Source organism: Pagrus major, chromosome 9, assembly GCF_040436345.1.
Source record: "Pagrus major chromosome 9, Pma_NU_1.0".
Classification (NCBI taxonomy): domain Eukaryota; kingdom Metazoa; phylum Chordata; class Actinopteri; order Spariformes; family Sparidae; genus Pagrus; species Pagrus major.
The window spans coordinates 25348258-25375622 of NC_133223.1; the positions used below are offsets into that span (position 1 = coordinate 25348258).

General features: G+C 38.6%; 1 protein-coding gene across 1 annotated transcript in view; it reads right to left on the reverse strand.

The window, feature by feature from the left end:
- Positions 1-27365, reverse strand: part of lrp1bb (low density lipoprotein receptor-related protein 1Bb) — a 288538-nt gene that overhangs the window by 12864 nt on the left and 248309 nt on the right. Inside the window, exons 67-83 of the mRNA XM_073473505.1 lie at positions 23149-23265; positions 21932-22038; positions 20496-20628; positions 19053-19159; positions 18695-18827; positions 16757-16879; positions 16441-16563; positions 14182-14325; positions 13757-13891; positions 12549-12668; positions 12160-12401; positions 11614-11837; positions 10911-11017; positions 9037-9153; positions 8572-8745; positions 6283-6408; positions 5474-5638 (exon numbers count right to left, since the gene is read on the reverse strand). Of these exons, the coding sequence (XP_073329606.1) occupies positions 5474-5638; positions 6283-6408; positions 8572-8745; positions 9037-9153; positions 10911-11017; positions 11614-11837; positions 12160-12401; positions 12549-12668; positions 13757-13891; positions 14182-14325; positions 16441-16563; positions 16757-16879; positions 18695-18827; positions 19053-19159; positions 20496-20628; positions 21932-22038; positions 23149-23265 (2397 nt within the window). The remainder of the gene's footprint in view (positions 1-5473; positions 5639-6282; positions 6409-8571; positions 8746-9036; positions 9154-10910; positions 11018-11613; positions 11838-12159; positions 12402-12548; positions 12669-13756; positions 13892-14181; positions 14326-16440; positions 16564-16756; positions 16880-18694; positions 18828-19052; positions 19160-20495; positions 20629-21931; positions 22039-23148; positions 23266-27365) is intronic.

Genomic DNA, 27365 nt, shown 5'->3' on the forward strand with positions numbered 1-27365 from the left:
ACTTTCCTGCAAGTACCCTCTAGTGCTTACGGCTCAAAATAGTTCCACCAAATGCACGTCGAGTACTTACTTTGAGTAATGTGTACTAAAAGCTACATGACACAGCTGTTTTGCAACATTTCTGACCCTTTGTTAAAAATGAAAGCACATACTTGTAACCCTTTAAAAGAACAACTTCCTTTTATCGTAGTGTTCATGCTTCTGCACAAGTTTGCCTAAAATACCCAACACTTAATATGTTCCCACAGTCACAGAGAACGTGCTAAATAAATAAATTAAACTTAATCACTCTTCTGAGCGTAAAGGCAAAGGCAAAATTCATCTTCCATCCATCGCTTTCAGGCAAATAGTCATGTACGGGTCAAGGAGACAGCAGATTGGCAGCTAAGGTGCCCTTTTCCTCAGTTATGTCCTCCAGGGCCATCTAGGTAATCCAAAATAATTCCCAGGCCAGACACAATATGCATATAATTCCTCAAGTGTCTTCTGGGTCTGCAGACAATCCTCCTCCTTGTCAGACGTGTCTGGATTATCTCTAACAGGGTGGCGTTCAGGAAGCATCCTAATCAGATGTCCAAATGACCTCCAGTTGCTTCAAAATGAGAACAATGAGGGAGTGGTGATTCCAGTGTTGTTGTTTGTTTTTTTTTTCTTTTTAAACATTTTCCTATATACCACAGTTTAGAGGAAAAACAACCCCTTTACCAGCTACAGTGTACAACTCACCTGCGTGTGGATCAGAATCATGAAAGGTACTATATAAATGAAGTTGATTTGATTTGATTTGATATGGACACCTTGCATAAGAAACTAAGCATGCGACATCCAAGGTTCCTTCACCACAAGGTTCCTTCACCACACCGAGCAGATACGGAGCAACATCAGCATTCTGAGTCGTATTACTAAATATCTGACAAATCTGACAAGTCCAATATTCACTCTTACTCTTGTTTTTGTTTCCACCCTCTCCTCTGAGGGACTATCAGCCTCTTTAGCTGCTAAACGCTCCACCATGTTCACCACCTAGTCGCTTACCTTGACTGTGTGCGTTGGTAGCATAAAGTAAAAAACCATAACCATGAGCTCAGAAACGCTGAAATGCTCCATACATATAGCTGAGGTGAACTGTCAGATGATACTGTAATTCTGTGTGTTCATCACCATTATCGACACATACACAAAGCCATTTGATCCGCCGTTAATATAAAATGATTGATTGTAGCAGCTTTAATGTCACAGAGCGTACAGATGTCAAGCCTGTAGGTAAGAGTCAGAACATAGATGAAATAGATCTGTATATACACAGTGTTTAGCTTCATGCAGCTCAGCTCCATATTCACCATGACGGTCAGACAAACTCCAGCTGCTGCTGAACTCTTTTTCTCCATCTCAGGAGATGAGATATATGTACAAATGGAATCCACACGCCTGTGCCACACGCGCCTCCGACTGTGTCCCACTTGTAGTTTTGGTGAGTCACAATAAAAATTCTGCTTCTTTGGAAGCTGTGTGCCGCCCCACTGCACTGCTGGAGTGAAATGAGTGTTATTTATTGTTAGTAAAAGCAACACATTACCAGCAGGTGGAAACGTTTCAATCAAATCAGCTCCCTTTAAAACAGTGCACTCCCTGCCTCAATTTACTCACACTTTCTCCAGTGGACAGGCAGGAGCATCAAGGCTGGTTTGAGGTGCCTGTTCAGAAAAGGCAACAATCGTCGCTGCCCAGGCACGACTGCTTGCATAGAAGACAACAAAGTTGCCATGGATACAGGTCTCGCCATGTAGGTCACACTACTTGGTAATTTCACACTCCACAACTCTGTGGCTGGGATAATCTGGGTTTGAAATGTCCAAGAGACAATCATTCTGCCTCCAGTCACTTCTCTGTCAACTTAATGGCTGCTGGCGCTGTAAGCTTTCTCAACAGGCAGAACCCGTCCAACTCTGTTTTACTGTAGAGGCTTAAAACTCCCAGGCCCGCTGAACTACCCATTGTATCCTTATCACTTGTTTTCAATTCTCTAAAACTCAAGTGAACACTGGTGCATCATTTTAATTTGAAAGTTGGAGCTTCAGGTTGTGAAAAAAATCTCATTTGTTGGACAGGTAAGTAGCCTATAATGCAGTAAGCGTTTCATATGGTAAAGTATGTATTCTATTCTTGTAAAGTGTCTTTGAGAGTTTTTAAAAGCGCTGTACAAATAAAAATGTATTATAAAGTGTCTAATGTTTGTCTATGCAAGATGTTAAATGTCAGTTCACCACAGCGTCATATTCAGTAACATCTCATAAAAATTACATGTGTTGTGCCTCGTCTTTCTTGCAGTTTGTCAATTTGCAAAGACGTGAATTACATTGGTAAATCCTCCAGTGCATCAGACAGTGGAGGTGGGGATTCACCAGTGTCCAAATTAGTAGCGCTGTGTAAAAATTATGATACGCAGCCTCAGGCCTTCTTTTCAAGGCTTTCTATCGGATACCGAACAAGTGGTCGTTTTTTTTTAAAGTGAGATCTATGTATGGAATTAAAACATATGGGCTTGAGGAGAATCTAGTATAGTTTACTATGGCTGCCATGAAATTCTACTTTAAGAGCCATGTTTTATGGATAGCACATTCAAAATATTGTATAAATTAGATCTGAACACTGAGGTCTCTTCTTTTATTCGCTGGAACCCAGTTTTGTTTCACATATAAATTAAGGTACCAACAATGGATGTACACTAATTGTGCAACACTTTTAAACTGTGCAGCCTGTTTATCACATCAGATGGAAAGCACATGCTCAACTTGGTAATAATGTTGGTTACACTTCATTGTTGTTGTTGTTCCAGGAACATCACTGAAACTGACCAATCGTGTTTTTGTAATGTTTTAGCTTTGTGACTTAGAGAAAAACACGCACATGGGAGAAGCTATCTTTTCAAACACATGTTAAACGTTGTGAGAGGATCTATTTGAACCCAAACCATGTTTTCCTAAACCTAACTAAGTGTGTTTTTGTCCGTTCAACCTAACCAGTGATAGAAAACTGAACAGAAACGGAAAATAAGAACTGAACTTAGTGTAAAAATGTACGTCCAGAGTATAACAAATGTTTTTGTGCAAGACAAGAAGCCAGGTCTACTGAATGAGAGGACTATACAGAATCCATTCAGTGATGGAAACTAGCTGTAGCTGTGGACGCTTTTCCCGAAGTTCAAATGATAGACCTGGAGCAACATTAACAACAATACATAAGTCACAAGGCAAAACAGTGTGATTAGTTAATTAATTTTGAGTTTCTAGAACAACACCAACACAGGGATATCAGATATACCATCAGGCGACCTATAACAAGAAACCAGTGGGTTTTAACAGACATGTAGAACAAACCCAATTGTTAACGTCTATGCAGTAAATTTGCTAATAAATGAGGGAAACAATATGTTGTTGGTAAAGGATTGCTGAATAGCGATTATTTTTCATTCCAAGATTTTGATTTTAAAGTAAAAAAACTAGTAAAAAAAAAAGTATGATTAATTACTCAAAAAAACAGGAGATAAGTCGTTTGGTAGATGATTCAGTCAACAAGGGTAAATTACTGTAGCACCCACTACAAAACACACTTTTAATCTGAAATAATGAAGCTGTAGGAGCGATCAGCCAAGTAAACAGATGCATTATGGAGATATTTCCTGGTCCCAATAGTGTTAATTCAGCGCCATGTTTTTCTGCAACACTGTAGGGACAGAAGAATTGCCAAGTTAAGAGAGGTACGAGAAACACACACTAAAAAAAACATTTTTTTTTTAATGGGCTAATGCCATCTCTTAGAATTTACATCTTTGTTTTAGCTTTTTCATTTGTGAATGATTACACTCAAAACCACATACATATGGGATGTGATTGTGTATTTGACCCATACTGCATGACATGATAGCTTAAAAACACACAGATCTGACATATCTCATAAAACACTGCAATATGAGAACAGTTGGGAGTGTCTATAGTTTAAGTATGTGCTTTGTTGCCAAAAGTTCCATTATAGTGCAGGTAAACCATGCAGTAATAGGGACAAAAGAGCAAGAATTCAATGTCACTTTGTGTTTTTATAGAGAAAACTGGACATTTTCCAGCCTCTAATTGTTTCTGATGTTCCCATTTTATCCCTAAAGTGGGGACTTGAAGAAAACTATTTGACTATTTTTGCTCCCTTGCTCATCTTTGGGCACTCACTGATATTCAATATCAACCAAAGCAGTTGCCAAGCATGAATGAAACAAAAGGCACAGTGTTCCCAGCGGCACAGCAAATATCACAACACTTTCATTTTCCTCTCAGCTGTCCACCATAAAGCGGGATACAATACATCATCCCGTGTAGCACGTTGGACATGAATAAAATCTGGTGGTGAATAACGAAGAGAATAAACCCAATAGGAGCCCTGCCTTCTCTTATTCAATCCTGACGCCTTACTGCAGTGATCCTACATGATTGCTCTGATCGTGATAGACAGACTCCTTTCTGTTTAATGAGTAGTGGTGATTATCTTGCTGTCTTTTTATGTCACGTAGCGCTGTTTTAAAAGTCTAAACAGAATTTGAATAAAAAAAGATGAAAACATTGGTTTAATTTTTTTAAAATACCAGTTTACTTACTGTTGTGGCGGTATGTTTTCCAAAGGCAAAAAGAGAATATAAACAGATATTATTCCATGCTTTAAATAGATTTGGAGGAATAAACATTTATTCAAAATAATCACAAATCAAAAGCCCACTTTTGTATCTCTCCAGCTGTTCGGTGTAACTGCTGTGACTCACTCAAACCAAAACATACAGCTTAGTTTCTAATTTTATTTACTGTATATCACTCGGTGAATCTTAAAGAGGGCACTGCACTTCATAAAACATTTATGTTGGAAAACAGGGCAATTGCTGTGGTGATTTCTGTTTCATAAGAAATGGAAATGGAGATGTTGTGGATAATTGCTGTGATGGGAAGATGATGTACAGGGTCATAAATCTCTGATAGCGTCTTTAATAGGGCTGTACATCCTGATTCAATTCCGGCGCCGACGTCTCGGCATATTCACACCCAGTCACTAAATTGTGGGGTAGAACTGGTCGTTCCAGAAAACCATGAAAGCATGAAAGAGGACCCTGACATGAAAGAAGTCTGATATTTGAGGCTTGTTGGACGAGAGCTTCGCTGACAAAAACTGCTCAAGTGGCAGATGTAATGAGGCAAATTTGAGCTGAAGTGCGCAAAGTGTGGAAGTTTAAAGGAAGACAAACGGCATCTGTGGCATCATGCTCTGGGTCAGTGTGCAGGAGGAAAAAGTCAGGGAACTTCACAGAATTGAAAGAGTCTGTTTGTAGCAGTTTGGTCTTCCCAGAGCTGAACATAAAGGACTCTACAGCAGGATAACAAAACACAAACCATCTATTCATACACACAATGCTCGATACTTGGATTTGAAGTAGACCTACCCAGGGGTGAGCCCATGCAGGTGCCTCCATTTAGGCAGTAGTCTGTGCAGTGGTTGACCTCACAGCGCTCTCCTGAAAAGTCGGGCCAGCAGTAGCACCTCCAGTCTCCTTTTTCGTTGGCTAAGCAGCGGCCTCCGTTCTCGCAGGGGGGCCGGCACAGTTCACCTTCACAGCAGCAAAGCCCATATCACTCACTGTGCTGCAGTGTGTAGCAGTCAATCACATCAAACAGTGCTATGCTGTATTGTCAGACAGCAACAACTATATGAGGTGTGAGCCGGAATTTTCGAGTAGATGAGCACGAACAAAAACTGCATGCAGGACCACACATCAGATGTTTACAATGCAGTGTTTTTGGGTCCCAGTTAAGAACGACTGTGGGTGTCTACTCATATTTGTGTTTTGGCGCTGTATTCTGACAAGTTTCCAAAGTTAACAGTGTGGCAATTATGAAGTGCATTCAAAGTGTTAAGTTTACCTGTAGGAAAACAAAAATCCAAAATATTTTTTAGCAAGTACCTGTAAAAATTGGTACTGTGACAGTTAGGGAAGGATGACTATTGGTGCTTTCACGACATATTAACAAAATTATATTTTTGTGTTACTGCCCCCTAAAAGTCACACAAATGGGCCATGAAATGACACTCCCACACTGCCTTTCAACGACTGATTTGGTCTGATTTAGACTTAATGCTAATGCCATATTGCAATATAACAATCCAAAATCTAAGACGGTACATAGCCTTATATCACAATAACGATATAAAACCAATATATTGCCCATGTTAAAATCTCAACAACAAGCCTACCTGAGATGATGGCGTCACTACAGGTGCCATTGACGAGCACCTTCCCCTCTGGACAGGTACATCTGGCACCAGTTGGGTTGAGCAGACACATGAAATCACAAGACATTCTCAGGCATGGATTTGAAGCTGTGGAGGGAATAAAGAAAAAAGAGCCAAGAAGATAATCTGTCAGCCTGGCCTGAGATGAGAAAGAGCCATTTGTTTGGAAAGCAAAAGACGTGTGTTTGTTCTTTCTCAGAGTGAAGCTATTTCAAGTGTTTTTAATTTCTGTCTGTGAAGGGTGTTATTTTGTTGAAGCCCACAGAGGCACAAGGCTAAACATATGAATAGCTTCACAACACTCAGATTGAATAATCAGTGTTTGTTGTCTAATTGATTAGTTGCACTTTGAAGTGCACTGTGAACACTTACATATAGGGGTTGTATCAGGTTTGATATTGATAATAGCTTTGTATGAGTTTATGAAAGAGGTCCGGGAATCACTACTTTGTGTCCAGATGCATTAGACGAAAAAAACATAGATACAATAGATCTTCAATTATGATTTACAAATGTGATTTAGATCCAGAGTCGAAGTTATGTTTTTTTTATGAAATCATATAATTATGTCTTCCCACTTTATGTCTCTTGACAAGTCATTAACAGTTACAACATTGTACTAAAAATAATCAGTGCTCAGATTTCTTACACGGCACATGAAGATGAAAGCTCAGAACAAATCTAAATGGTTGTTAGGGTTTTGCTGAAGCTATCAAGCCTTCATGTCACAGCTTTTTGCAGGCTGTGCACATCTTCTGCCCACAGACTTCACACCACACACTACATGGCTGGCCTAATGAGTCTCCGGGGAACGGAACAGCTGCCCTTTAAGTGAAAAACTGACCAAGACTGAGCTGTCTGATGCTCTATAACCATTAACTCCAGAGATGTAACAAATAACTGAGGCCGGCCTGCTATATGAGGAAAGTGGGAGAAAGACATGGTTGCATTGATTGACTTTGTCTGTGCTCTTTTTGGCTGTCCTCACATTATGTAGCTGAAATCCTCAACTGCATATTCAAACTATAAAAGCAAGACTCCAATGACAATTATTATTATTTTTTTTTTACACAAGACCAGCGTAAAGTACTGGTTAAGTTTTCTCCTTTGGTCTGAGAAAAAAAAAGCCTTTTTCGTTTGTTTTACCCAAGGCTAGTTTATCCTTTATTTTCATACTGCGTTATTTATCTATGAATTAAGGTTAAACATCCAGCGCATCTTTTGAAAAACTATATCCATCACAGCAACTTCAAATTATCGCCAGTTATGTACCATGGCTGTCCGTGACCTGTGACAGTAAGCTATTCTTTCTTTTCTTTTCTTTTTTAATTGACATGCTCATGTTCCATTCACGATAGTATCTGTGGTTTGTAAAGGTTAAATGTTGAATGTTACAGTATTCCTTGCCTTGCATGCCTGTTTTGTTAATTGCCTGGTGAAAAGGTGTGCAAGTCTTTAAGTGTATAAATACCATTTGTAGGCAGTTTTTATAAAAAAGAAAAAACCTTTTCAATACATCTTTTCTCAAGCCTTATAATTGAGAATCAGAACAAAACCGTACCTCAAACTTAACCCAAGGTAACATGTAAAAAAAACAAAATTTGAAGAAAATACAAAGTGAACTACCTTGAAAATTAAGATAAATTAAACAGCGGTTGAAGTGTAGGACAAATCATACAGTATATGGATATAATATGATTACTTAATACCCCCTCAATTCAAAGATATTTTTTTCTTCTTGTTTCTACAGTTGAATGTTTAAGCTTTGTAGAGTGATGTATGTGCAGAGTTTGAGTTGAGTTGAGTTTTCACATTCACTGCTGAAAGAGTGAATCTTCTCTGTACTCATTGAAAATCTGATTTGAAGAGGTGGGCCCACGAGCATGATTAGTGACATCACAGATAGTTTGGAAGCCGATCCTGGTCCAATATTCAGCTCACGCAAGTGTGATGTGGAAACTTGAAGCCTTCAGCACACAAACGCTGAGAATGAACTTCACAATGAAGTGCCAATGGCATTTGGGTTTAGACATCCACTGTGAAGTAGTTATACTTTTGTAATAACATATATTTGCATGGATTGTGGATATTTGTAAGAGGGCGAAGAAGTAGATGTAAATTTAAGGATTTTGACAAGTTATTTAGAGTTTTAATGTGGAAAAACCATACCAGAAACACATTATCAGTCAAAGTCCAGTGTTTAGTATACATCTTAAGACATGTCTGGAGGGGATCGACAAGACAACTCACCATCTTGTTGTTTGTAACGGTGAGAGATCAAAACATTAGTCGGCTTCTCCATCCCCAAATTGAGAAATTCCACCGACTGTTTGCCGTACTTGTGAATCTTAAAGACCTCGTGTTTTAGTCCAGTTCCGTAGATGAAGTCTTCAAATATATCAAGTCTGTATGGTTGTGAAATCCCTGTAAATGCAGCAGAGAAAAATAAAGCTGGTAAATTCAAGTAACCCTTCCAGAACACTCGCAGGCTTGGGAAGATGAAGGTTCGTATCCTGTGGCGGATAGAAGAAGCGAGAATGTTGCAGTGTGGGCAGATTGATCTTAACACGCATTTTTTTCCCAAGCTTACCCTTTTGAAACACACAAGCAGTGTTTTCATTAAGATGTGATAAAAAAGTTGAAGGAACCAAAGTGAAGCAGAAACAGCATGTGTTTAAAAGGAGAGGATGTGCTTTGTTTTCCAGTTGGCTTTACCGTGTCTGTCACTGATTGTCACCAGAGGGTCCGAGCCATCCAATCTCATGCTCCCTATAAGTGAGAGCTCCGGATCTGCCCAATATAATCGCTGGTTGAAATAATCAATGGCCAGCCCTGTGGGAGGATGAAGGAAAGAGATTTATTTACCTGACAAATTACACAGGGCTCATCATGGAATCCCTCAATGCAGGAGCCCTCCAGGTTAGAAGAGCTAATATACGTATGTAGCAGATCAACAGCATGTGGAGACAGGGTGGCTTTTGTTTCTACCACCCTCTGGCTGTTTGCATTCAACATTCGTTTGGCTCATGTCATAATAACGAAGCGGATCTGCCATCTTGTTGTGCACTGCAACTGTGATAGCAGAAGCGTGGGTGTGCTTACGTTACAATTTCAAACCGGTGAGTCACTTTTACCTTCTCCCAAAAGTCTGACTGGATAATTGAGCATCTGGCTAGGGCGTTTAAACAGGTTTGCTTTTTTCCACAGATGATGAATTCCTCTTTTTGTTACACAGACAGAGCATGGCTCCTTGAATTAAAGGAGGCCAAAGCAGCTCTTCAAAACTAGATCAGCACTAAGCGTCTCCCTATAGACAAACCAACAAATTCCAAGTGGCTGTAAAGTATGCCTTACTTATACATTTCCTTGCTCTTGTGCTCTATAGCTTGAAAGCCACATATATTGGCAGTGCTGTGGCTGCACAATGACATGTGTATGTCTATTCATCGTAGTTATACAGTAGTTTATGGGTCATAACATAAGAGTCAAGAAGCAGAAATTTACAAACAATAACGACATACAAATCTTACAGTGCTGTGTATGTTCAGTGGCTTTCAGAGACTTGGATGAAGTGGTCACCCTGTGTCAAATTTGACGAGGGGTGACCGTGTTTTTATTATATATGATTATAATAGAGGAACGTTCTTGCTGTGAATAGCAATGTCCATTCTAAACTATTTCTATGGCATGGTCACACAAACATTATGTGATTGGACATGATCACAGCGTTGAGAAAGAGTGATAAAGTCTCAATAGAGTTAGAGTAACATCAGAAGAGAGTACATTTTCCCTGTATGCAGTATATGAAAAAACTAATGACTAATATCATAAATACACGTTTTGACAGGAACATTGGCATTTAGCTCGCAGATGAATAATTTCAATACATGTTGGCACTGACACTGTAAATTATCAAGGTTTGAAACAGTTTTTCAAAGACATTATGAGGTAATGTAAGTATTTATGCAACTTAAATGAATGTGAATGAGTGGCAAAACTAAATGCCAATGTTCCTGTCAAAATGTGTATTTATGCTATTAGTCATTAGTTTATGTTACTCTAACTCTATTGAGACTTTATCACTTTTTCTCAACGCTGTGAGGACTTTCAGCCAATCATGTACAGTAGAAACAAAGACTGTACTCCACACATTCTCACTCACAATGATAGACTCTTATCTAAGTTAATTAGAAATTAAGAAATTTGGATAGGTGATCAAACATACACGTACAGTACATACATTGGACATGCATGTTTAACTGTGACTGCCAACCCAGTCTACCCAGTTGAGTCCTAACAACTTGCCTGTGATGATGCAATACATATTTCTGCCACTAAATGTTCCAATGTGGCACCAACAGCAGAGAAGAAGAATGCCGGTGGTTGTAAACATGAATGTAAGCGATGCACATTTTTAAAAAACATCATTGTCCAGCGTCAAGGATACGCACAATGAGTTTTTGAGAGACACAGAAATGTTGTTTGTTTTCATGTAAACTCCACAGTGTTCCTTTAAAATATCAAGTAACAACAGGAAGTAAAAATATATAGCAACGTAAATGAATTTGAGCTTTTAAAAAAAAACCTACCGGTAGGTCTCCTGAGATTTTTCTCCAAGAGCACTCTGCGTAAGGAGCCATCCATGGCCGATTCTTCTATATGAGAGTGATCACCTATTACGCTCCAGTACATCATCCTTCAACAGACAAACAGAATAACTCTTACAACGTTTCCTATTATTTCACTACTTATACCTTTATTTTTTTAACCTGTGTTACCTCCATTAAACCATCTTCTTGTAAAACTGCAAAGAGTATACATAAAATAAGCCTTAGTTCTGACATAGCCCAATGAATGAATCCACATAAAAAGCCTGATAATGTCCAGCTATGTCACAGCTTTTACATTCCAGTACAGACCTTGAGATTCTTTTGTACATTTTCTACACTCAAGTACTGATCCACTGACATAATGTACACAGAAAAAAGGTCCTCATCTTAATTTTATTTACAATCTTTGATAGAGCGTCTCATAGCTGTCTTGATGGCCAAGCATTCACTTCCTATAGCTGCCTCACATTCTAGTGCTTAGCCAGTAAAAGGCTTTTATTATGTGGCCACAGCGAGGTGTGTTTGGCAAGATATATTGTGGAAGTGTTAATGGGACTTTGTGGTTGAGTGGTTGATAATTATAATGTTCCCGAGAATATTTGCAGTATAATGCACCTGTCTACGTGGCATGTGTCTTGAGAGATCTCGGCAGGAAAAGAGCATCACTATGTGTACAACTCACCCTCTGGCTGGGTCGACAGCGATGGCATATGGCTCTCCTGCTATGTCAGTAATCAGGCGGGTGCAATTTGGTCCCTTAAGTTGCCCCACATTTATGGAATATCGTAATTTAGTCCAGTGGGCTGTGTAATAGCTGAACCAGTGCATTCGCGAGTGATCAGTCCAATAAATGTTGCCTGTGATCCAGTCAGCAGAAATATCTCTGGGTCGACGGAAGTCTGAACACTGCAAGCAATAATAGCCACAAAGTCAGGGCTCGATTATACTTTTATGCAGAGGTGTGTCTCATAAAAGACATACAAGGAGACATTTAATATAATGCAGTCGATTATTATCTGTAAAATAACTTCACTTGTAGGTAATAATAATTTATCGCCTTTCATTTGTTTAGCTTAATGCTTATATTATCTGCGGTAAAAAGAAATAACTAGACATATTAAGGATTATGTGACAAATAAAAATAGATTTTATAATGTTTTTTTTCTATCTAAGTTGACAAAATGTGACACATGCATAAAAAAGAAAAACAAAGGTTAAATATACTTACAATGTTCCTGACATTTGTTTTACTTTGAGTTCTCTCTAGAGTGTCTTTGTAAAAAATCCCACCAGGGTTAAATTGAGTCGCCCAGATAAACTTCTGGTGGTGAAACAGAGCATCCATTCCAATAATTCGGGCATTGTCCTCAATGTGAGTGAGAATTTTGTGCCCATGGCTCTGGTTAAATGGATACACAAAGCTTCGGATTTCAGTATCGTTAGCTATGTAGAGCACTCGATCTTCTGGTCCTGCCCGATGAGTTATTAATATGTAAAAAAAAGACAACAAAAGAAAATTGGTTAAAAGCTTATTAGACATTGCACTCATTCATATATTCATTAACATGTATGCAGAGTACATCAAAGGACTTTTTGTAATAAACTCTAGGATCATACCTTTCGCTATGCAGTTGCCATTGATTTCCTTGTAATTTCTGTCACACGTGCACTTGAAAGATCCTTTAGTGTTTGTGCAGTAATGCGGACATGTGTCAAACTGCAGACATTCATTGATCTCTGAAAAACAGAAACACTGATTTACTTGGAAACAAATAACCTCATCATATATTTGAATCAGTAATCAAACACTTTGTACTCATTCAGAGATGATGCGTTATAAATGTACAAACACATTCCAGCACAGAACAGTTGAAAGTGGACATGGTATGCATAAGAAACACAATCAGTATGAACCTTACTTTCTTTTTCTCCATGATAAGGGGTGCCCTAGAGCTATTACTAAAGACGAAATTATATGGATGCAGTAAATGACACTTTCTCCTTCTATAGAGGCAACAACCACCAAGACAAAAAGCAAATCAACTGGGAAACAAGAAGCAGTTTGAAGGGTTGACTAAATAATCTAAAATATCATCTCTTGAGACTAGAATAACTGCATTCAATATTTTTCATCTTAAATTTTAAAGTTCAGTGGAAGTATAGATGGCAAGCTAAAATGCCTTGAGGAGATGTGAGTGGGAGAGGGGATTCAGAATGTAACATTTGGAAAGCAAAAATTTTTTTGACAGTATTCCTGAAGTATAATTCGGTATTTCTCAGTTACCAACATTTTATTTTAATGAGTCTATCAAAAATACCTTTACCTAAAACACAACTGCTCTGTTGCAGCTTATCAACAATACATTATATATTTTTTTCAGTAAAATATTATAAGGACTGTCAGTCTGTGTCCTGTCAAGAGGTTCTCCACATAATGGGAAAAACTGGCAGTTTGAAACTAAGCTTGTCGTAAAACTGGAGGCATTAGTCTGACATGTTTTGACATGACTCGACACAACTCAAATAGCCACATTATTTGTGTCCATTTGAACCATTTTTGTTGCCACGAAAGGGCTTGTCTGTTAGTTGGTATTGCTTAAATTCTAACGAGTTTGTACTTAAAATAAACTCCAAGGAATAATATTTAGGTGACAGCTGACAGTATTTGCAACAAAAACTTAATTAATTCCATCTTAACCTGGCTGATCCAAGGAAAAGAGACCATTAATCCAACAGTCCAATATAAAAATGCTGCAGTGACAGAACCAGCGACCTCTAATTGACTGTGACAATGGGGGAAAATAATAAAACTGATCACACGTTACCTTCACACTGGCCTGTCTTCTGGTTCCTCTTAAAGCCAGCTTTGCACTGGCATACAGCATTAACATTCGTCTGGTTGCAAACCGCATCCTCTCCACATGGATTTGTTTTCTTTCCACATACATCTCCACTGGAAACTACAAATAAAAGACAGGACTTTGATTACACTTCAGTCCTCTGCATCTTAGACACCTGCTGTGTTTTTCTTTTGATGTGCAAAAGGCAAGAGGGCATCATCGCCTTTCATACGGTACACAACACAACTCAGACATGGGCATACATATATTACCATAAATAACAAAACATTGCATTTAAAATGAGGAGATTACTGAGCTTCCTGATAACATCATTGTGACATTCCGTACTTTTCATCTCTTCCGAATGGGTCTTTGATCTGTTTGTTCGAGATAACTGCCGCTGTACTTACGGGCCTTGCAGTCTTGCTCATCTGAGCCGCCGTCGCCGCAGTCGCTGAAGAGGTCGCACTGCAGCTGGACTGGAATGCAGCGTTGGTTACTGCAGGTGAACTCTGTCTTCCCACATGGCCGAGGTCTTCCGGCCACCACCTCTGCTTCAGTACATGCAGTTTCAATGGAAAATGCAACAAGAACTGATCACGTTGCTCAAGCAGGAATAAATTCAAGATCAAATATGCGGCTTGTAGTTTCAAAAGATACTGTACAACTGTATAATTGTACAATTATTTACCTGTCTTTATTACTTTCACTTATTAGTCACTGCAAGTTGAAGATAAATGTAATGGTATAGTGAACTAGTATGCATGATAAATGCTTTAAAACAGAACATTAACCACTAACTATAATCGTTCTGTAATCATCAATTTGCAGGTGTTTTCAAAAGAACTGATGTAACATACTGAAGAGAAAAGCTTCATTTTCTAGCCACTTAGAGTTACTTTGTATATTTAGTTTTATGGCAATCAATTTACTTACATTAACTGTGCAGTTTTCATCTTTCATAGCAATACATATGGAAAAAGAATTGCCCATCCACCACAGGCACAACATAAAGAAGGAGAGAAAGAGTGAGGGAGAGGTGGATCGAGGGAACAGTGGGATTAAGGTGAGATTGAAAGGATGGATGGCAGCATGAGGCATACAATGGTGAGAGGTAATGGAGTGAGGTAAGAGATGGATGGAAGTATCAATGGAATCAGAGAGGAAGATGAATGGAGGACATAAGGAATGAAAGAGTGAAAGATGAGAGTGAAAAGTGATTTGTCCCTTCCTTTCCTGTCCGCTCTGTGTGATCCTTCTAAAGGGCTGGCAGTGATTATGCCTTTGGACATATCAGAGGAAATAATCGGCAATTTTCAGCACAAAAATCAATTCAAAAGCAAAAGAAAAAGTTTTATAATGCAGTCTGCAAATGTCTCATTTAAATGCAGTGGCAGATACTTCACCCCGTCCACCATTTGTAAACAAACTAAATGATGATGATTTGCAGCACATTAAGTCAACTATTGGTATAAAAACAGTTGCTATGAAATGTTTTCCACTATTCTCAAACTGCAGGATTGTATGATTGCACGACATGTGCATAAAATACTGGGCATAACAGGCCAAAAAACAGAATTTTAATGATTATTCGATGCAGCACTCACTTGCTGCCTTTGTGAGCAGTAGTTACCAAACTGGGGGTTCAAGACTCCACAAGATCCTATCCAGGATAGCGTTATTTAGTTAAAGGTCTAGTGTGTCGCATTAAGTGTGCAACCAACTGAATACCCCTCGCCTCCCCCTCCCCTACAGTGGCCTCTAAACATGGTGACACTTGATAATAACCATCATTTATAAATGGTACATTTATAGTTAATCAAACTTTAGTTAGTAGTGATTGAAATGTTAACAAAGAGTGAAATGCTTTATAAACCATTTATTAAGCAATTATAAAGGTTTATAAGCATCAGTTGCAACTTTACAAATGGCAACTGCCTAATAAATGGGTTTTAAAGCATTTCACTGTTTGTTAATGGTGAAATAACTATGAACTATAAATGTACCATTTATTAATTGCATTTATTATACAGAGTTATCAAGGTGAAATGAAATGTAAAATACCATCTTTAGAGCCAGTGTTTTGTTTGTCCCTTCTGGGCTACTCTAGAGACACAGCTGTCCAATATGGCGGACCTTGTGAAAAAGGACCTGCTCTCTTTGTAGCTACTAGGGCTCATTCTAAGGTAACAAAAACACAATGATTCTTAGTTTCAGATGATTATACACTAATGAAAACATAATTTTGAATATAAGAACATAGAATAGAATGAATAACATTTATTCAAGCCAATAGATCCTATTAAATCTTCCACACTGCACTGGACCTTGAATTAATTTCACATAATTTCAGAGGTCACACATTAAAAAGGTTTGGTTTGGAGTACAGTTTGGAGGACACTGTTATGTCTTTTCCTGTCTTCATCAAATAGTCCACAACAAACAGTAGGTTGCCAAGTTCTGTCCCAGCCCTACTTAATGCTCTAAGCGTTTCTATCAGGTTAAAACAATATCTCCAAGTGCATAAAGTGAGTATGGTTATCAAATAATAAAAGCAGACCTCTGCTCTCTGTTTAATAAACTGACCATAACTTATATTCTATCCTCACATACAAATTTGCTTATTGCACATTCAATATCAGATCTGTATCTGTGCATTCTGAGCTCACCACATTCTTCTTCATCCGAGTTGTCACCACAGTCATCCACTTTGTTGCAGACTTGGTCTGTGCGCAGACACACGTGATCATTTCTGCAACGGAATGGCCTTGTAGGAGGGCAGGGAAGTTTGGCTGGAGATGAAAAGATACAAAAAGCTAATGGATGTGTCTTTGAAAAAGTAAATAAATAAATAACTAACTGCTGGAAACCCTGTATGAAATGACAAAGAAATATTCCCTCGTGGAAAATAGAAAAATAGCGGGTTATAAAATATGCATCAATTGTCTTCAAAGGGAAACCTTGTAAGTGTCAATTTCAACCCACCGCACATGTCTGAGTCTTCGTCGGAGTTATCTCCGCAATCATCCTTGCCGTCGCACACCCACGTGTGGAGTTTGCATAACGTGTTGTTGCAGATGAATTCATCAGCCCGGCAGAAGAAAGCACCTGCAATTACACAGATAATTTCCAAAGACTTCTCAGTCAAACTCAGAATTTGCTTGAAAAGGTTCAAGGTTATAGCAGATGTGACTGAAAAAACTGTATATCGCTTTAGTATATTATGAATTACAATAATGACAAATCATTTAACAAAGCGATGCAGACAGCTCTCAATGATTTTCCCTCTCACCTGTAAAGTCTGATTCTAGTTCTGACGTTCTTCTCATTTCATATTTCTTGTTCTCATCGTATTCAAAACCACTTCTGTCACATGTGCAGTCAACTTACCAGTCACACGTTATTCGGTTGTTCTTTCCTCTTTAGATAAAATGCCTTGAAATGGTTAGCATGACTTATTTGCTGTAGTAATATCCTTTATACTATCATGTGATTCACAAAGTGGTGAACCTCTTCCCATCCTTGCTTGTGAACAACTAAGTCTTTCGAGGATGCCCCTTTCATACCGGTTCACCTCCAAACAGGTGTTTTTGGAGCATTTCTAGAACTCTCCCAGTCTTTTGGTGCCCCTGTCTCAACTCGTTTAAATGTGTTGCTGGCATCAAATTCAGAATGAGCATACAGTATGTTTACAAAAGTCGATGAATTTGATAGAGTAAAGTAAGTATTAAATATACTGTATACTTTATACTGTTTTCAATTGAGTACATATGTCAAAATATAATATGTTTTATTTATGTTTTACAGCACTTTCAAGGATCAAAAATCCAAATATCAGTCATCAAAAGTATACCACAAAACATTAATATTGTCACGGTTCATCAAAAAAGGACCCAAATGCAAGTAATGGAATGTAACTTTGTCCATAATTCGAGTACTGTACAATTCTGAGGTACTTGTACTGTACCAGAGTACATTTACATTTTCTTTACTACTACTAGAAGAAGTTTATACTTCCACACCACTACATTTAGAGACAAATATTGTACTTTTTACATACTACATCAATTTAACAAATTTAGTTACTAGTTAAGTTGCAGATGACATGCTGAATCAGAGCCAAATGAGTGTTTAAATGTTTTTTACCGACAAAATGATAAAAAACACACAAAAAACAACAACACTGATTCCAATAATTGGAAAAATGCAGAACTTCAGACCTGATGAAGGCCAGGCCAATAATTGATCAATCCATAGTATACAGGATGTGCATGCATGTAAATATATGTATCATTTACTTGTACTTGTACTTTTGATACTTGAGTACATTTTCTGCTAGAAATGTACCTACTTACTTGATACGTTTAATATGGAATACATCAAGACTTTTACTTCAGTACTATTCATATGAGTGACTTTCACTTTACCAAAGTAATATTTTAACACGATATCTTTACTTAGACTCAAGTATGACTTTTGGGTACTTTATACAACACTGCCAAACGCAGACACAGAGGCAGGCAGTTTGAAAAACAAAAAGCAAGCTTTGATGATGAGCTGGTATCCAAAGTCTAACAATCCTAAATCCAAAAAGCAAACAAAAAACAGGCAAAGGAAAGTCTAAGGAAAAACTAAAGAGAAACAAAAAACTGAAAAAACGAACCAGAAGCCACGGAGAACAAAGCAGGAACACAGACGACGCACAAGGATCGGGGGACAGGCACATGGGGCGAAAGGGACGCAGGAGACACATGATGATAACAGACAAACCAATGAAAGGTAAAGGAACAACGCAGACTTAAATACACAAGGACTGATGAACAAATGAAACTCAGGTGTACACAGAAAGAGGACGAAAAACAGACAAAGACAGGAAGTGGAAATTAAAACATGACAGTCTAGAAACGTTACAATCATGCCTACCCTGACTGCAGTTTTCCTCATCACTGTGGTCCATGCAGTCCAACACGTCATCACAGCGCCAGCGCCGAGGGATACAGTGAGCACGATTCAGGCAGAGGAACTCATCCTCCCGACACTCCTTCACACAGCCAATCTGTCGGCAAAGAAACATTGCAAATCATAAAAATTGTACCTTTTAGTGATGTTTTCAGCTGCAATCAGAGGAAACCAAAACACTGAATGATTCATGTTTTAACCTAGATTGATCCATGATTGGATAAACAGCTCCTCACCACAGAACTACTGTACACTGTGAAGCTGCACTGCTTTAAAGAACAACAACATCTTTTGGTTTCTTCTTTGAGTCTGTTGCACTGACCTCATCTGAGCCATCCAGACAGTTGTCATGTCCATCACATCGCAGGCTGGCTGACACACACCCTCCGCTGGCACAAACATACTCGTTGACGGAACATGAAGGGACTACTGGAGAAGTGCAGAGTATATCAGTCAACAACTTGCCTTTGCTCAACTAGAAATCACCCAGCTGAGACCTTTTGAGCTTCTTGTTCCAGAAACATGTGGAAGTAGAACACTTCAGGTGCTGTTAACTGCAAGTGGAGCTCTTGGAGAAAATGTATTGGGACTTGTCACTCCTAAGTATGTTGTCCTGCAGGTCAAAGAGCTCACACTGTGGACTACCTGCTGCTGAACAAAGTGCTTCACAGTACTTGGCCAGTATTGAACAGCGGAACTCAACAGAGCAAATCAGCAGAACCGAGGCTAATTTTATCGCAAAACAGTTTTTTTTACAATATTGTGTCAAATCTTTTCATATATTTCTTTAACCAATTCCCAGTTAGTTTATGTAATGCTTTACTTAAGCCCATACAAAAAAGTAACCTTCATAAGGACATGTTTTTGTATTCGTCATGAGTGCCACTTGGACACTTGCAGTGACCTTACGCAGGGTTTGAGTCTTGCACTGAATCACATTCAGTGCCTCTCCAAGCTGTTGAGCAAGACAAGAAAAACTTTCTCTACTTAAAAACATTCCACAAGGACAACACAAGGTCTCAGTCTATGTTATGCAGGTATAACTCAGTAGTAGTACTCAATTGGTGCACCATGTGTCAATCACTAGGTGGCTGATATCCAAAGCCTTGTTCACAATTCTACTTGATTAATACCTTTGTATGTTCTTGTCATTTTGAGATTACATTCAAAACGGCAGAGGGAAGAGGAGATGCACCAAGTTCCTCAGGAATAACTCTCAGTTTTTCAAAGTACAAAAAGGTGTAAGAAATACTTTTATCCAGACTTTAATAACATCTTCTTGTACATGTGCTTCCTGGACTGAAAATACATCTGTCTACATTTGTCCTGTTCTGCCTATTTAGATCCTTCCTTATTTGGCATGCTCCATTGAAAATTAAGATATAATTTACATTTAAATGACTTGATTAGCCAGCAATATCTACAGCATATCTAATAGTCTTCAATTTTATTCAAATAGACAGAATAGACCCTTTGACGCATAACATCCATTGGAGTGGACAGACGTATCTTCAGTCACAGGAATAAGAAGAATAATCTAAAAATCTGGTAAAAGTTTTTGCAGACGTTTCTTATTTAGTTAAAAACTTTAGTGTTTACCTGTCTGGATTTCTCATCGTAAAATAATTTAACGGTAGCTCCAGAATCACTGGTTATTAGCATGATTTTTTTCGCTTGTTTAGGAGCATAAACAAACATTGAAAAAAAACAAATCTTTATGATAATAATTCATGCATGAAAGGGCTAGAGGACATTAGTTTTGCACCTGTTCCCTGGCAGTTTCTCTCATCTTCCCCCATCTTGCAGTCTTCTTGGCCATCACAGAGCCACTTCAGCGAGATGCAGAGGTTGTTGTGACACCGAAACTGGTCCTCTGCACAGCGCTCCTCGCAGCCTTTCTGTAAACAAATACAGAGTGACATAACGTAACATAAATACATGGTAGAAAAGCAGCGTGGTATTAAGATTATCATACAGTGCATGTTAACTGTTAAATATGTGAAGTATCCTGACAGTGCTCTCCAACTCAGTGTCCTTAATGCTATGAATTATGACAGTCTGCACCGTAACGGCCTCTATGAATACATAAATTTAATAATCACTGTTTACTATAATGCTGATTGAGAGACAACTTTCTTTCCTGAAACTATTTGCCTGCACTGACCCAGAAAGCTGGCACTGGGGAGACACATAATAAAGGGTTAATTAGGGTTAGACTGCTTTGCACAGAGAGGGATTATGTATAAAAAATTGCTGTGCAAATGTTGAACAGAGCAATAAATTAACAAGAATAATGAATCGTAATAACAAGCCTTTGTCCTTGAATTATGCAATGCGCTGCGTCATTACCACTGATGGGGCATTCTTTGTGTGAATCCTGCAAAAATCTCTTTACACCATGCAGCGCTGATAAACGCGCATTTAAATTCATTTCTTCACGTATTACAAGAGTGTAAAAATTACAATGGTGGTTTGAAGCTGTATAAATTAAGATATTTAGGCATATTTATGAACAAAACAAGCAGTCTTTGTGCCGCTTAAAGGGACGGGGGATAAGCACTTTCAAAAAATTTTAAACACAAGGTATTTCATGCACTAATGTACTTGAAGGTACGATAACTCATCACAGTGATTTTTTTCTGTCCAGTATTGTTTTGGAGTGTAGCGACCATGACGAGGAGATGTGGATCAACACAATGAATTATGCCTGGAATGGGATTATTTTCCTTGCAATTGGCGATATACCCATCCAATTTAATTTCCCTTTCCAATTGGGATATTAAATGTGTGTTTGGGCTGCCAGCTCAGATACCAACACGCATTTCAATTATGGTCTTAATTACAGTATCCATAAATACATACTGTAATTTAATCTGTGCACACTGTAATTTGTAAGTGTTAAGCAAATCCGTGTCCTTTGTATTGTATTCACAGTATTACATTTTTTGTGTAAACTGACTTTTAATTTTTATAGCCAGTTCTGACCCGTAATGATATAATAGATGGTTAGCACGTGGTAATATAAGTGCAGAAAAGTGCCAGAAAAGTGTTGTCAAAGCTGTAAAAAGGTTTTTTGGAGCTATTTTTGAAGTGTGCAGTATTTTATTCCGAATTTAGTGTCTTAATATTATCTGTGCCTCATTAGCATCATTCATGTGGGTTTATCCTTCTCTGTGATTAATAAGAAACTCAAACACTGGCCTCATCTGAATTATCCAGGCAGTCGTAGTCTCCATCACAGCGGAATCGGGAGGAGATGCAGTCTCCGTTAGCGCAGGCAAAGTCCTTGTGGTTGCAGGTGACTGGCTCTATGTTGAGAAAACACAACAGATACAAAATCACGCCAAACTCATTCTTTCTCCAGCATTAAAGCCCGGCAAACATACATCCCCTGATGCAGCCATCGGCCAAATTCTCCGCGTTTAGAATCTCATGCTAATGCTTTGGCAAAAGCGTCGTTTCAGCTAATTAGGGAATCATTTTGTATTAAAAGTGTAGAAACTGGCAAAGCTGATCAAGATGTAAATACATTCATTGCTGCACTCGCGATGGAGGGGGGCAACACGCTCTCTGAAGCCAAAAAATCTTGTATCTGCCATTTAGTGCGAGTCTGTCCCTGAGGACAATATTAGGGCGCAGCTAAACAGCTGCATCAGATCTACTGTCTGGGCCCTCCCCTTGTTATCATGGACTGTTAGCTAGCGCAGGGTGTGTGTTATGAGTTGTGCTGCAACAGAGACTCCCAGCAGGGCATTGCACCAAAATCTGATTTGCAGCCTCTAGACTGTCAGCTGGTCCACCTGCTTAATTCTTTGCCGTCCAACACTTGACTGGCTTTTATTTGCATTTTAAGTGACATTAATAGGTATGGGGAATAAGCATCCAATAAATCACGTAAATGATGCATACACAGCAAAAACACGCAGACGGTATGCACATACTCATATGATGTACAGGCAACCAATTCCACTCTCTCTCTCTCTCTCTCTCACACACACACACACACAAGTTGGGCCAAAGAAATGAAATTTAACAAGGTGGGTTGCCAGTGTCATTTCATGAGTAAATAAAAGTTTTCTTGGAAAAAGTGATGATGAATATCCAAACAAAAGGGAGCACGGGCTTGGTGAATTACAGAGAAAAGATGATATCAAGAGCTCAGCAGTCTTGGAGAAACAGCACAGATAATAAGAGAATGCTTTAAAGACGGAGTTGAATCTGGCTGACTGGATAGTGGGAAACATTACGCAGGGTGTGCAGATACAAGTTTGCGAGCGAAGGAGGTAAAAGGGGGGTTATAGTAGTGGGAGGGGCACCCAGGTGTCCAATTCTTCACCGCCTCGGTTTGTGTAGAACGTCAACAGTGTATATAAACGAACAAACAGAGCTGACAGCAAGTGAAGGAGTCAGATACTCACTGCAGTTCTCCTCGTCTGAGTTGTCTCCACAGTCATTCTGGCTGTCACACCTCCAGTGGTCTGGGATGCAGTTGTTATTCTCGCAGCGGAATTCATGAGGTCCGCAGGTCTTTTCATCTTTTTCATCAGGAGCAAACAAACACGGAGATGAAAATGGCTTCAAAGAGCATGAATATTAATAGTGTGCGAGCTATCATATTTTTCTACGTGTAATCATCGTTTCCTCAGGGTTTCCCCGAGCAACTCTGACACCGAGTTCAAAACACAGTATGCACTCCAGAGGCTAACACACCGTAAGATGAAATACCTGACTGTGCTACCAATCATCCTCAACAGAATTTGTGACAGGCAAGTCGGCAGGATTGAACTTTCTTCGAGCAAAAACATTCCAGGAGAATTTCAGAACACAACAAACGCTCTTGAATGAGATTATCACTTTGGTATATACAGAACCCAAACTGTGTCTGTGTGTCCTGACACTGACATATTGATATTTTAAATGCCAGCTTTTCCAGTAAGCGACAGCAGCTTTGTTAATGCTCCTGAAATGAGCTCATCACTTCTTTGTTTTTAATACTATTCATTAGATCATAGTATCATTTAAAATGCCAAAATGCCAAACTTGATATTCAGTAACAGATGTCTCTTTGTTGTAAAACTAAACATCATTTACAACAAAAGAGACATCTGTTACTGAATATCAGTTTTGGCACCATTTAAAAAGAGAGATTTTCTTGTAAAGACAAGACACATTACACTTATTATTTTATGACCATGTGCCCATAATGTCTAACAGAGAATATGAATTTAAAAAACAAGCTTGTGGTAATTTATGATTAATAGATTACCAGCAGGTTTACTGTTTAAAAGTATAATATGTAAGAATTCTGCATTAAAATGTCTAAAAACAACTAGACCTTTGTTCTATATATTGTTGAGTTGTGTCCTTACAATATCCCAAATGTGTGTATATCATCCGATATATCGATATTTGACTTCCAAATATCGGTATCAGCCTCAGCCAAAAAAATCCAGTATTGATCAGGCTCGAGTAAATATGGGTGCAGGATTTGGGTCAAGGATAAGGTAATGCTTCCTCCTCAAAATGTCAAGCCTGATAATCATTCAGGAAAATTCAGAGATGTGGGCAATTGAAATTCAGAGGTCTGGACCCCAGCTACAAAATGTCACCCAGAAAATGCAATAAATGGCATTTGAGAGTCTTATTTTTCTTATGCATTTGGTCTTTGAACTGTGTACGTGTGTGTCAACAGTGGCTCGCAGTCCTTAAAGAGGCACCTTAAGAATTTCAGTCTGAAAACTGAATCAGGCATTTCAGTGTTAAACATGGCCAGATTCATAATATCTGCATTTGTTTCCAAAGGAGCAGATGCTTTGATTTCTGCTCCAGCAATACTTCCTCAGAATGTGTTTTCAAAGTCAAACTAAGAGCCTCCTTTTAAAAAGTCATTTCAGTGCAGACATCATCAGGGATAATGGCCAAGGTAACGCTGTTATCACTTAGGGAAGAGATGCGTCAAAAGAGGATGGGTGGCACATTCTGCCTGGATCTCTTTCCAACATGACAGCAGGAGGAGAGAATCAGGAGGGAAAGCTGAGTGCAGCAGCGGAACACGCGAGGCAGCAATTCATTAGGAAGCAGCTCAGTCACTTACAGCATATAAAAGATGTGACACAGGAAAAAAAGCAATATTTCCCTGCCAAGTCAGAGCTCATTACGGTGCTAACAAGCAAAACTTCCTTTAACAGTCTGAGGTAATTCAAAGGGAAAATAAAACCCCTAAAAAAGCAGCATTAGCTCTTTCGCGCACTCCCATGTGGGGGGAACTTTTTAGGTGATAGAAGACACTGACGAACACTGCAGATAATAGAGTTTGAGGGGCCAAAGTTAAACATTAGTAAACTACATAGTGGGATAAACATTTACTCAATATTCCATCAGGGTTAACTGCAGCATGCAGCCAATCTAAAATTACAAAGGTAGCTATTGAGAGGAGGTGTGAGACATCGAACGTCCCATCAAAACATCGACACTCTTGAAATAATAATCAAATTGAAAGGCAGTGCAAGTCTCATATCCTGATATCAGCCAAAAATCTTCAGATGTCACATTTATAAAGCAGCAACACCTGGCTCTAACACTCACAAACATCCATTTGATTGATTTGTCTCATGCATGTGGAGGCATGCAGCTGACACAAATCACCTCCTGTAACTCCATCACACAAACGTGTCACCAACAACACTTCTCACATAAAGATAACTTATCAAGAACAATATCGATCTGCTTCTTGGTCAAAAAAAGCTCCAGCAACAACTTGATTAAAGACTGACACGTTTCGACTTCTGCAAAGTTAACAACTGTCGGTGTGACCAACAGTGAATTCTGTTGTCAAGTTGAGGCTGGTGACAACAGAGCAGGATAGTCATAGCAACAACAACAGTGCAGTAAGATGTGATTGCAAACGTGAAACAGAATAACAGACCACCCCGGTTTGAATAATAGATAATCTCAGTTTTTGACTCCAGACGTCATTTAAAGACAGACAGTTCATCAACATGAATGACAGGAACTGGACAGTTTGACCGCCTCGAAAACTAAGAGTGAAGGATTGGGCTGAAAGGAAAAAATATACTAAAAAGTCACATTACTACACAGGCTTGATGGACAAAATAGTCGTATTTTTGTACACTGTCACATGCAACAACAGCACCTGATCAACAATGTTTTATTCATTTGTCTCCCTGGGTATGTGTTGATACTGTTTTTCCTCCTTTGTAGCGTGCCATTCGCATGTCTCCGTTTGTACATGTATTCTCACTAAGCAACTATATACCTCCACAAAAAGGGATTATAAAGAGCAGCTTTTTATAGCTGGTGAAGAGGTGTATTGTTTGTATTTAGCTGTATGAAGACGTGTTCACAGCGCAGCGTTTGACAGCAGACTTACAGTGAGGATGGGGTCTGATTACCTTGAAATGTTGACAGTTACTGAATACAAATTACTTGGCACTTTTGTGACGTAATGAAGTGGACTACAAAAACATTTAATCTGAGTAGTTTTGGATAACTTACAAATCAAACACTGAATATATGGCACCCAATACGCGAAAAAATGGACCCAGCCACAAAAACATGAGTATCACAAATATTCTTGTAGTTTGCATTTTGTATTTACATTTGGTCAATTCAAATGAGGCTCATGAAAACTGTTCTTGCACAAGCTACAGGTGTGCATTCCGTAGCATAAAAAAAAAAATCCATATGTTAAAGACGTAATCAAAACATTAACATGTAATCATTTAGAGTGTAGTGATAATCTAATAATATGTTTTTTAAATTGTAATCTGCGTTGATAACAGTTTCTTAATTAAGTCATTCCAATTAAATGTAATCCATTATCCTGTTGACAGCATCTTCATTTCGAGTCTGAATTACTGCCATATATACATTCAAAAAAGTTGCATTTTGTACTGTACTCCATGCTTATAGTTCATTCTAGGTTTACAATAGAATACCAAATGTTCCCTTCAAAGCTGGAAGAAGAAAATCAAGTAATAAGAGAGACACAGACGTGCATAATATGACCGACAGACAACCTGACAGCTTGTCTCGTCTCTCACGTCTCAAGATGTATTTGGTTTCTGAAAACTCCAGAAGCAATAATGATTTCATCTAGGTTTATTTTGGGGATTAGGACAGTAAAATGAGTTTATTTTGATGTGGTAAAACTATAGAGACTTGCATTATTGCGAAGTTGTCGAAGAATTCCTGCTCTTTACAGAGGCGTGTGAAACAAATATAATGTATTATCTCTGCGGGTAGTGCTAAAAAGTTCTTTTGAGGAAGAAAAACGTTTCAAATGTTGTTTACCTCCCCAAGTAATAACGGCTTTGACCTAAAGTAAAACTTGCGCTATTGAGAAGAACTCTTTGATTATGTGTGTGTGTGAAGTCGGTATTCAAACACTGACAGCTGCTAAGAACGCAAGGCAAACTGTGATCATAACGCTGAGCTCTTATTGACGAAAGGGGCGGCTGTCCTTCGTGGCATTCTCACTCAGCACAACGAGGCAGGCGGTGAGAACAAGTAGAAGGACTGAGTCATACCAGAGTGAAGCCAAGTGTAAAATTAATTCAAATTAAATCAGATTCTTCCCCGTTTAACTGAAAAATAAGTGAAGTGGGGTGATTTA